This window comes from Myodes glareolus, chromosome 15 (genome assembly GCF_982192425.1).
Source record: "Myodes glareolus chromosome 15, mMyoGla1.1, whole genome shotgun sequence".
In the NCBI taxonomy this organism is placed as follows: domain Eukaryota; kingdom Metazoa; phylum Chordata; class Mammalia; order Rodentia; family Cricetidae; genus Myodes; species Myodes glareolus.
The window spans coordinates 50,502,590-50,514,940 of record NC_142040.1 but is presented as its reverse complement, the minus strand read 5'-3'; the positions used below and the strand labels follow the sequence as shown (position 1 = coordinate 50,514,940).

The 12,351-nt window shown below is 42.1% G+C and overlaps 1 protein-coding gene across 1 annotated transcript in view; it reads left to right on the top strand.

Annotated features, from left to right (window-relative positions):
• Wdr70 (WD repeat domain 70) overlaps positions 1 to 12,351 on the top strand; it is a 213,957-nt gene that overhangs the window by 187,958 nt on the left and 13,648 nt on the right. The window contains exons 14-16 of the mRNA XM_048428883.3: positions 8,482 to 8,582; positions 10,149 to 10,228; positions 12,095 to 12,211. Of these exons, the coding sequence (XP_048284840.3) occupies positions 8,482 to 8,582; positions 10,149 to 10,228; positions 12,095 to 12,211 (298 nt within the window). The remainder of the gene's footprint in view (positions 1 to 8,481; positions 8,583 to 10,148; positions 10,229 to 12,094; positions 12,212 to 12,351) is intronic.

The window sequence follows — 12,351 nt, the reverse complement described above, 5'->3', positions numbered from 1 at the left end:
TCCAAAGAATACTCTCTGCTTTTGTTTCTTGTCTCTTAAAACCTTTAAGCAGTATTTCTGTGTTCATGAAGTAGAAACTTTTATTCCCTTCTCTCCACAAAAGCTTATGTTTTATTTCACAGGCGTTTAAATGTGAGTGCATTTCCTTGTGTAGACATGCTGACCATGAATGGCAAAACCAGATAAATAATCAGAAGGTAGATAATATAACCTTAAGAATGAACATACTTAACTACTCTATAAAAATCAGACAAAAAACCTGGAGAGGTGGCTTTACAGTTAAGAGCCCCAGATTCTCTTCCAGAGGCTCTGGGTTTGATTTCTGGCACCTTCGTGGTGGCTCACAGCTGCTACTAACTCCAATTCTAGGAGGTTCAATGCCCTCTTCTGGCCTCTGTGGGCACCAGGCACATAGCAGTACATAGATATACATGCAGGCAAAAAAAAAAAATCAATCACATAAAATAATAGAAATAATTGATTTAAAAACCTACCAGAGATGAGAGAGAGCATATGCTTGCATGAGTTAGCATGTGTTCATTAGTCCATCTTGGTTTATAGATGCTTGAAGATGAACAGGAAAATACATTAGTCTTCACATAATTTGTAGACATATAGTAATGCCTAGTGCTCAGGCATCAAATGCAGCACCACCCTGTGTTCCCTGATGGGCCAGTGAAGGATTCAGTGTCCTGTAGGATTTCCTGAGGTTTTTCCTTCATCCTGATGAAGGGTCTGTGCTACCACATTTTTCAGCTGTTCTATCAGAGCTCTGGCCGAATTTTCACATGAGCAGACTATAATTAACATATACCTCAGGATAGTGTTTCCTTTCTGGAATGGTCTTGTAGGAGGAGTTTTTGAGATCTCTAAAGGATAAATAAAATAATATGATATTTAAAACATATTTGCTTGTACTATTAGATAAATGATGTTATTTTAATGCCCTGTATATCTCATCTATGTGAGGAGAGTCTACTCTTTTTTTCATTTCTTTAAAGTTTTTCTTGCTTAATTGTTTGCAGTCTTTGATCACACATATATTTAATAGTTAGAGACTTAATATGTTGTATACATTTGTGTTTTGTTCAGATAAGCAAAAGACTGGCTAATATTATTATTTCCATCTCTAAATATTGGCAAATAAAAGATAAAGGGACTAAGTCTGTGTAGGTTAGGTTATAAGAATTTTGATCAGGTTGGAAAAATTTGTATGAGAAAACATTCTCCAAGATAATAGAAGTGTTGCAAAAACAAAACACCAGTCCTTATGTACATAAGTTCATTAAATTGTGTAGTCTCTAGGCTTGCTTAATTTTGGTGAATGATGATTTTATTTCCAATTTTTGTAATAAAGTAAAAATTTATTTTAAAAATCACAATTCAGAAGGAAAGGGTAAAAAGATAAAAGATTAAGTTTGGTTCACTTAGACAAGAGAAATGTGAACATTGACTTTATAGTCTTTAAGGAAACAGACCGACCCTTTTACAACTTGGAACTTCTCAGTTGTAATGTGATATTCAAAGATATGGCTGTTCTTTGCCAAAAGTATTGGCCTGAGGTTCTAGTACCTACCTCAAATGTCATTCAGGTCTTGAGAGGCCTCCTTGTCTTGCAACTCCAATAACCCGTGCAGTGCCCACCAGTCAGGGGTTGTGTTGTTGGAGATGGATTCCCCTAGTCAGGCCCCTGGTCTCTGAGCCGTGCGGGAAGACCACCCACCAGTGTCACCGTGGACTCCAGCTTCAGTGTCCTCTTGTTTTCTCTCCCAGGCGCTCCTCAGGAAAAGCAATTACCAGACATCGTAATTTCTTCTCAAGTTCTGGGACTAGAGCAAACTAGCGTTTGTTGTTTTGAATTAGATGAGGGAAATTGTGTTTAATTTCTTTTACCCAAGAGACATTCTATTTTCTCTGAGAAATTCTTCTTGTGATGAAATTCTTCAAGTTCATTATCAAATACAGATGTGGTTCATTTAGTATCAAGGACAACTACCAGGTTCCAGATTTTTGCTGCTTTATTGGTTATATCTCAGTTTTAAAGTACAGTCTACAGTAAGATGATCTTAATAGATATGTTTTCCATGGATTTGTTGGGTATTAATATGATAATTAACATGGAAATTTTAAGAAGCACATTGTCTCTATTTGCAGTGGTTCTCAACCTGTGGGTCAGGATTCCTAGGGCTTCAAATGAATTTTTCACTGGAGTCGCCTAAGACCAGTGGAAAACATAGATATTTACATTATGATTCATAATAGTAGCAAAATTACAGTTATGAAGTAGCAACGAAAGTAATTTTATGATTGGGGTCCCCAGAACATGAGGAACTGTATTAAAGCTTCCTAACTGCATTAGAAAGGCTGAGAACCACTGGTCTGTCAGGTTCGGCAGGTGCAGAGCTGCAGACATGAGAGTGCTCCAGCTTTTCCCCTCCAGGCATCTGTCTGCTTTATCAAAGAAAGAATTATTTGTACAGAGAAAGAAAAAGATTTTCAAGAAAAATGACAAGTTTAGTTCATGGTGGGACTGTCTGGAAATTGGAATATGTATGAATGAAAGGGTAGATAATGTAGAGAGAAACCAGCCATGGTGCACAGTGAGACCCTATGTCAAAAGACCAAACGGAGAAGAGAAGTGCAGAGAGAGTGTCTGGCTTTACTCTCTCCATCCAGGAGATGTTTCTATGGGAACCAGGTGGGTGTTAAGGACTTTTATTTTTTGGAGACTGTAGCTTAATCATCAGATTTCCTGCCTGAACCCAGAGGGATGAGGCCAACCTCCAGGCCCATGTGTGTTATACCGAGGTTAGGGAAAACAAGGCTGTGGGAGAGGGAAGGGAGCAAGGACAAGATTAATAGCCTGGAAGAACTGAAGCAGTTCCCACTTCACTCTCTGCCTCCCTAGCCCAGCATTTTACTGCAGAAAACAGTTTTCCTTTCCTGTGAACTAGATCACGGACTTGTGGAAATCTGGAGTGCTTTTTCTCTACTACCTTCGCCTTTCCGTTTGTCTTTCATTTGTTCTGTGTTCTTACTCTTGTGGACTGGTACACATGGCCACTTCAGTGTCCTGCGCAGTCCTGAGGATGGCCACGAGGCTAAGGCTTCTTATGCACAGGGCTGCATGACCATGGGCCTCTCCTTTATGAACAGGTGTTAGGCTGGTTATTGGGAATCATTGAAGATGCGTGTTCTTCCAAGGAATCGGGGTTTGCTTCTTCATTCTTCTTCCACCTGACAAAAGCCAAAAGAGCACAGACGGAGTGAGGTTTTCAGTGAGGGTCAGCACCTGGCAAAAGTCAGGAAGTGGTGTTTGAACCTAATTGTGTTTAAGATATAAAATTATTAAGGATGCTGGGTTTCTCTTTAATGATACTACTTAGATACACATAACGTGCACATCTAAGATGTTACTTGGACATTGAATTCTTTTATAGCAACATTTATGAACTTAGGTTTTTGTTTTGTTGTTGTTGTTTTTGTTTGGGTTTTTTGTTTTGTTTTTAGTGATACCATCTGCTCCCTAGCCCCTTGCATTTCTGGGGATCAGATGTGAGGTTCTTGAATGCTAGTCAAGCATTTACTACTGAGCCACAGTCTCAGTCCCCCCTTCTTTTTTTCTTTTCTAAAATCAACTTGCTAAGAGTTAGGAAGGTTTGGAAATAATTAAAAAACCTTCCAGTTTTCTTCATTGTTCAATATAAGGCTCTGTATGATATAAAGTCTAAGGAAATGAATGGTGGAATTGAAATTGGGGTACCTGAATGAAATTGGAGTTGGAGGTACCTGGACCATTCCTTCACCTCTGGTTGTAAGTTATGTAACCCAGAAGCATTACTCTCTCACAATCTCAGTTTTTTCATCTATGAAATGGAGTGATGTTGCTATTTTTGTAAAGACTTAATTATATCAAATAGGATAAACTTCCAGGGCCAGTAAGATTGTTCAGCAAGAAGAGACATTTGTCACCAAGTCTGATGACCCAAGTGCAATCCCTCAACTATATATGCTAGAAAGACAGACTGTCTTTTGAAAGTGTCCTCTGACTTTTCTTTGTCACAGCACATATGTCCCCAATATATAAGTAAATATAATAATAATAATAATAATATAAAGTCCAGCTCCTTTTCCTCATGTCGTACAGCACATGTCCAGTCACTGCTTTTCTTTTCCTCTCCCCATTTCCATGGCTTCACTTAAACCAGGAAACCACAGAAGTAATTATTTGGAGTTTTTGTGACCATCTCACGTTTGCTAAGGAGTAATTCAGAAATTCCTGTCTTGGGATCTTGACGCTGTTGGTATATGTGCTGCTCTTTTCACCCCCGCTTTCCTATTGGTCTCTGCAGGGATGGAGAATCTCTGTGTTGAGCATATTCACGATTGTAACTCATCCTGGACATCTTACGATTTCCAACCTTAACCACTATCTCTTGGTGGCAGCGCTAGAGCTAAGTAGTTTGCGACAGTTTGTGGTTACTCTGCATGCTCAGATTCTAAAATAAAACAAGAGTGAGTTTGGGTTTTCAAAAAATAAAACTAACTTAGAGCCAGAATGGAATTGAGCTTTGACAGATAACGGTAGCCATTAGTTGACTTACATGTTTCAGTGAGATGAAATGGATTAGTGAAAGAATAAAACAATTTAATTAAGCAGATCACTATAGTATAGCATGCAAATTAAATTCAGAACCTAGCTCTTGTGTTGCAGTGGCCTTCTGCCACTTGCTTGTTCTAATTTGGAGTAAGGCCTTCTCTTTGGAATTGTAGGTCTTGTGTCTCTGGGATCTGCTCTGGTTCCTTGATTTGGGAATGTCACTTCTCTTGCTTTACAGCACTGATCAGTACATGTCATGGATCCAGGCATGTTAGCCAAAGAAACATCTCTTAAAAAGAGGACGAATGTGGTCTGGTTGACTGAGAGTGATTGCACTCTTTCTGTGAATTTATAGCTCATCTGTCTTCTGATGGGTCTGGGCTCCTAGCAGGCACGTGTCCATTGTTGTTAGGCAAAGCCCAGTATGTATGTTTGACAAGTTAGCAGTATGGCAACTCTGCTTGCTGCCGCCGACTCAGGGATTGTTTGGTTTGGCAAATGGCCAACTCTCTGCTATAAGATGCATTTCCTTGACAGGACAAAGTATGGAGGCGCATTAGCTGCAGAGTTTACAAAGGTTAGCTAAACACACACAATAAATATTAATAAACAAAAAGGCCCACCCACCTTTCGCTTTGAATTCTGTCTCTTCATTCTGTGTTTTGGAATCCCTGTAGTATTTGATTAATAACCAGTCTTAAGGTAATTGAGCCTTAAGTGTCCTTTGCCTAAGTTAATCTGCTCACAGGCCCCTCATGGGCTGCTTTGATGACTCATTGCCACAGTGGATAGATCTCTGGAATAACTGTTGAGTTCAAGGGCTCTTCCTTGCCTTTCCCTGCTACAGCATGAGAAGAGGTGCTTGTCCCTGTGAGCCTGTGTTGAGCAGAGTTGTGTGTGGTGTGGCTCAGAGCTTTGGAGATAAAGGATGTGAGCAGGAATAGAGGTGAAATGTCTTCAGACTCCCTGGAAAGCAACCAGACATTGGTCTGTTGGCCTGAGCAGTTGCCTCTCTAACGTTTGCACCCTCGGTGGAGAGGGAGAGAGTAACAGTAACCTGCTGCTCCTGGACACTGCCTATTTGGCTGGGTGTCTTGGAATTTATCAGGCCTACATCGTGAATCTTTTCCAATTCTTCACCCTGCTCACTTGAAAACATATTTGAGAACCAGTAACTGCTTAGCCAGACCTCTAGAGAACCAAGGAAGAGAGAGCACTCTAAAGCCATGCACTTAACATTGTCCTGGGGCTCTTCACAGCTGGCTGGGGTTTCTGAAGGCACTTGGAAGCCCCGAAGTGCCTTCCCTTGCTCTCAAGTTCATGCCCATGTTCTCGCCAGGACTACAGAAGGAAGGAACCAGCCCTGCTGGATTTGTATGATAGTTCGTTATAACAGTGATAAGCAGAAATCAAATTCTTCCTCTCGGAAAGGAATTATTTTTAACTTGAAAATTATTTCCAACTCTGCTTAACAAAGCAACCCATTCAGGGATAGGCCACACTTAACTTTTTCTTGTTTGCTGAGCACTCGACACTAATCTAAGTACCTGGAATGCCATATCAAACAGAACAGATACAGATCTCTGGCCATGGGACATGAATTCTAGTTGAGAAGGCAGAGCATAAATAATAAACAAATCACAGCATATATTAAAGATATGTGCTATGACCTAAAGAAAGCAGAGTGAACAGAGTTAGAGGGTCATAGTTTTGTTTTTCATTGTTTTTGTTTGTTTGTTTTTTGAGACAGGTTTTCTCTGTGTAGCTCTGGATAGCATGGAACTCACTCTGTAGACCAGGGTATCCTCAAACTCAGAGATCCGCCTGCCTCTGCCTCTGAGTGCTGGGATTAAAGGTGTGCACCCACTACCCGGCTTAAGGGATCATAGCTTTAAATAAGGTGGTGAGAAGTGACAACATTTAAGCAGAGGAATGAGGTGGTGCTGGCTCAGGTGATCTTGTCCTAGGTAGGGTTACACAAGCCCAATGTTAGAAAGTTGTGTTTGTGACTCTTCCCATGTTTCCATATACCCGACACCAGGAAGTGTGCAGTGGTCTAGGCAGAGTTCTCCCCTTATTCTCCATGGCACAGCACCTGCAGGGCATGAGCTGTTGACACACCAACCTGGAGCAGTTTATTAGGAAGAAAATCTGACTCTCTACATATGCATCCTAAAGTACCTTCTGTGAACACATGCACAAAGCATCAGTGACAAAGAAGGGCCGAGGACAGGGAGGAGAGAGAAAGCAGGTCTGCTGTGATGGCTCAGCAGGTCTGACGACCTGAGTTCAGTCTCCGGAACCTATATGGTGGAAGAGGAGAACAGACTCCTACACTGTCCTCTGAGCTCCGTGCTCTAGCACATATTTTCTCCCCTTTCTAGAACTAACTGAATACATGTAAACCAGAGAGAAGTTGGAGAAGGGAAAACCCAACTGCAATTATGATTGATTCAAGTATTTCTCCTATTACTGGGCTCTTGTTTTCCTTTTAGCACTTGTTAGCAGACATTGGATAGCAGCACCATAGATATGAGGAAAATTGTAAACAAAAAGCTAAAGTAATGGGAAACCTGCCCTTTCAACTTACTTCCCCCATCTCCACCCCGCTTCCAGCGGGGGAAAATACAAACCCTGGCTCTCTGTCAAATGACTCAGTCTACTTCAGTGGCACACAACTTAAGAACCACCTTAGAATATTGCTGAATGGAAATTAGAAAATTGCAAGCTCTTTTTTGGCTTCCTCCATAGTTTTTCTGAAAGATCAGAAAGGGGTTTGCAGCCATTTAACTATAGCCGATCAGATGAGAGTCAGAATTTCTACCTAAAGGGATCTCAGAGCTTCCCCTCATAATGAAAGAGTGGGATGGTTAGAGGCAGACTTAAAGAACACCAACTACAGGAGACAGAGCTCTAGGACTTTGATTCTACCCTGAGGACCCCAGATGTCAGTGTCTGACTGTACCCTCTTTTCCTTTTAGTTTATATACATAGCATGTCAGGAATTGGACTGTTGGTGGATGTTGGATTAATGCTTCCCCACATCTTACTCTGAATGAGGGTTGTAGAACTTGGTGTGTGGTGTTTGTGCTTTCCAGTGTTAGCTTCAGATTTCCCCCTCTGAGTCTCTCTGTGCTCTCCCTCCCATCTCTTCCCTCTTACCCCAAACAAAATTGAAAACAGGTTGTGAGAACTCAGAGCCCAGGTTCTTTGGGACCCCAGAGCACCATGTACTCCTCACCAGAAATGAATTCAGGGGGTCATAGCTTCCAGTGAGCCACCTCTTTAAATACAGCTTTCCATCAGGTTACTATCAAGGCTTTGCATTTGATATCTGCTTTATTTCCGTCATGGCTTTGCTGTTTTATCTCACAGGCAGGGAGAGATTATTAATTGTCTACCAATATGTGCTCTTTGTAAAAAAAAAAAAAAGCTTAATGAGGCTTGGATCTCTGTGAACCAAATAAAACAGTAACCACCTGGCCTCAATCTGAGTCCAGCAGGACATATTGTGTGTGTAAAAGCATGAAAACCAGATCTAAATCTGCCGTGGTTGTGTACTTCACAGGGAGCCAGCATTCCACAGTGCCAGGCTCACATGAACTGGACTGCCTAACTGTGGTTCCGAGGAAAGGGGGGGTGTCATGTGTGGAAGTGAACGTCTTGTATTTTTGAGGGTTTCACATGGATAATAAGAGGTGGGATGGCATGTAGTTTACAGAACGCCATGATGGATTTAGACGAAAGTATCTGAAAAGTTACGGTTTCTCTCACACTGACATTTGATGCAATAAATGGACCATCAGAGTACTGGCAGGGGTCCTCCCTCCCCTCATTTTTATTTGGCATCTTGAGCTGACTTCTATATCTGTCCTTTCTAGAGCGTTGTCCGCTGCCTGTGGCATCCAAAGCTGAACCAGATCATGGTTGGAACTGGAAATGGATTGGCAAAAGTGTATTACGACCCCAACAAAAGTCAGAGGTATTTCATAGGAATTGCCTGCTTGAGATGGATGACAACAACTGGGGGGAGGGCTCTGATTCACCCTTGCTTTTATTCATTTCCCCCTTTGATGGGGATCCACCCTTTTAGAAAAGGCAGCTGGTACAAAGTAAAGCCTCAGACTCCGAGCCTTTGCTTTAAAGGGGATTTAGATCTCACCCTTGATCTGCACTGAATTCAAAGCCAGAGTTCCCTGGGGATTTGCAGTCCCTTGGCTGAAACGCTGAGTGCCGGGTGGGGAGTCCCTGCTCTTCATACACCCTGGACAGTGGCGTCCATCAGCAGTGCTGCCTGTGCGGGGTTAACAAGACAGGGCGCCGGCCACTCACAAGCAGCAGCAGCGGCTCTTCCATTTTCTTACGTTTCTCACTTGGCGTTTAGCAGCCACTGGTTTGGCTATTGGACAAGGTTATGCTGTGTCAACAGACGGGAACAGTGCATGAACTTTCGCCGCAGCCCTTAGCTCACCCCAGGTCAAACATAAGTGTATCAACTCAATCCCAAGATCCGAAGTCTTCATGAAAGCTCATCTAGATCCTCAGCTATTTCCATTTTCTTTTTCACGGGGTGGACATATGTTACCACCCCAGAGAAGATGGTCTTTCTGTTAGTATACAAAGGGCAACTTTTGTGTTAGTATACAAATCCACATGCTGAATTTGTGTTCTTCCCTGTCAGCCTGATTTGAGGTCTTACATGCTTTCAGAAGAGAGCTAATCCTCATGAGCAAGGTTTACTGACCACAGTTTTGCTCTAAATAGAAACAATCTTTTATTGTGAAAAGGTTGGTTGATTTGTAAAATTTCCTTATCTTCTTATGTTTTAAAAGTATTTTTGTAAGTTCCTCTTTAAATTTGTGTCTTAAACGCCTTGATACCCCTTTCAGCCTTTCTCTTGGTGGTGGACACTGACTGGTAGACTTGAGTTTCTGGATTCAGTAATCATTATCATCAAGACCCCAGAAAGTCAAGATTTGATAGGATGGTCTGCATGGACTCTTTCTAAAAGAATCTCATGACTAATGAAAATGCTACAGTGAGACCTATGTTTTGTATGGGATCCTTAAAACTGATTTAAAAAATTAATTGGCCAAGCCAGGCAGTGGTAGCACATGTCTTTAATCCCAACACTCAGGAGGCAGAGGCAGGCGGATCTCTTTTAGTTCGAGGCCAGCCTGGTCTACAAGAGTGAGTTCCAGGATAGGCTCCAAAGCTACAGAGAAACCCTGTCTCGAAAAACCAAAAAGAGAGAGAGAGAGAGAGAGAGAGAGAGAGAGAGAGAGAGAGAGAGAGAGAGAGAGAAAGAATTGGCCAGGAACTTACAGTGTTTCAGTGTTACCTGCATCTCTCATGGAGTAATTTCTGTTGGGTTCAGCTATATACAGAGGTACAGAAGGAGAGAGAGAGAGAGAGAGAGAGAGAGAGAGAGAGAGAGAGAGTGCGTGCATGTATCTGCGTAAATGCTTCGAGGAATCTAATGGAACCAGAAATTCAGTGTTTCAGCTCTACCCATTCCTAAGATTAAATTTGTTTTAACTCATTATAGGGGAGCAAAATTATGTGTAGTTAAAACCCAGCGGAAGGCAAAACAAGCTGAGACACTAACCCAGGACTACATCATTACCCGTAAGTTGCTGTTGGCATTCCTCTCTGTCTTACAGCGCTTTCCTCTGCCATTGTATTCATTGCTTGTTTTGAAGGTTGGAAAGGCCCTAGAGTGGTGGCGTCTATTATATCATCTCCTATCATGTGGACACAGGTACAAGTCGTCTGACAATAGCACTTTAGCTTCTTGATTTTTTTGCAGAAAATGATGCTTGCTTCATGCAATTTCTCATCCAAAGGAGAAGCACCTATCTGAGCTGCTTGTATTAGTCTATCACAGCATCTTAAATACTAACGTATTATTTAATGAATAAATAAGAAAGAGTGCTAAACTTAGATTTAGGAGCCTTGCACTTGTCTTTTTATACCATAGACTGGCAATGTGATATAGAACAACAAACTCATAAGGGAGATTAATTAATGAATATCTGACCATGTAGTAACATACTTGTATTCTGTATAAAATCTGATGTGTGAAGAGAAAGCTTACCAGGGCATAATGATTTCTCTCAGGTGGGTCATACAACCTTGTTAATTTGATGGGCAGGGCTATGTTCCAAAACCACAGCCTCAGACCTCTAACAGGCCAGGAAGGGAATCTTGGTTGCCACAGAGTAGAGAGTAGCCCTCTAGATTTTACCTGTATCTCAGACTGAAGCCCAAGGGGTGCTCTACTGCTGGCCTTCTTTCTGGGTCTCTTGTAAAACCCAGTTCCATGGGGCTTATGACCAGTCAAGAGATCCCATGACCCTCTGCAAGAGTAGAAGTATTAAACTGGGGCCGTAGCCAGTCCAGCGCACGGAACTACACATAGCCCACTTATCCTTCAGCCACTTGATGGGAAAAGTAATTTTTTCCTACCTAAAAGTACTATGTATTGTGTTGCCTGACAGTGTTGAGGGGTAATGTGCTTGGTTAACTTCCCTGACTCAAGGCAGGCATGGCTTCCTGTGGGTGATGTAGGCTGGCCGTAGCTGGAAGTAGGGTCGATGGTCTAGGTGGGTGACTGGAAGAGTTTCTGAAGTGTTAGAGATGTTTCACTGAGACTGTAAATTCCATTTAACCTTTGTCTTCTTCAGTCCCCTGAAAATGTGTTCTCCTTTAAAACAGGTTTAAATCTGTATATAGTGACTGAAGGAAATTTCAGGTCAACAAAAAGATAGCTATTTAATATTCTACATTACCCCTTCTGCCCCCTAAAATGTTACATAGTTTCTCCTTAAATCCATGTTATTTTTATGTTTAGAATTTAATTCTGGAACTGGGTGAACACCTGACAGTAGTTGAACACTTGAGCCCAATTTATATCCCCCTCTTGTTTTGTGCACCAGCCATGTGGAAGGAGGGCCTAGTGCCCACACCTTTAGGGAGAGTAGGCAGCCCTGCGTTCAAGGCGACCTTTATCCCACTTCCAGTGCACCAAGTGCTCCTCCCTTCCGGTTGCTCAGTGCACTCCCTGCTGAGCGGTGGTCACATTTCAGGAACGTGTGAAGTGATTCCAGTGTTTATCTGAGGAAACTTGAGGACTGACAGGCACACTGTTGGCGTTACTCGTATTTGGGTGCTGTAAGAACAAATAAGAAAGTTGTTCCATTAAGTGTTTTCAAAACCACAGAAATTGAGCTTTAACCCATGGTTAGGGAGATGAGACTCACCAGTGTTTCCATGACAGTGTTTCCTGAGTGCCATTAGCTGCCAACAGAGGTGAACAATGAGTCTGGTATCAAACGAAATTAGCTAATTGGTTACAGTAAGGCTGTCTTTTATTATTAAATGAAGGCTGTCATTATGATTTCCATTTCATGTTCCAGTTAGTCATGCATTAGTTATGTTTTTGGATGAAGGGTTATTATTATAATGAAATTTTTCAAATGTGACTTTTCACAGCTCATGCCTTGCCCATGTTCCGTGAGCCCCGCCAACGAAGTACGAGGAAACAGCTGGAGAAGGACAGACTGGACCCCCTGAAGTCACACAAGCCAGAACCTCCTGTAGCAGGCCCAGGTGACTGCGGTCCATCCAGTTGTCTGGCAAGGGGATGAGGGGCCAGGGTGGTGTCACTAATAGGGAGATGGTAGGAGCTTTTGGACCTTTGTGTTTCTTGATCTTCAGAGACTCTTGCAGTTTTCAGATGTTTTCTCGCA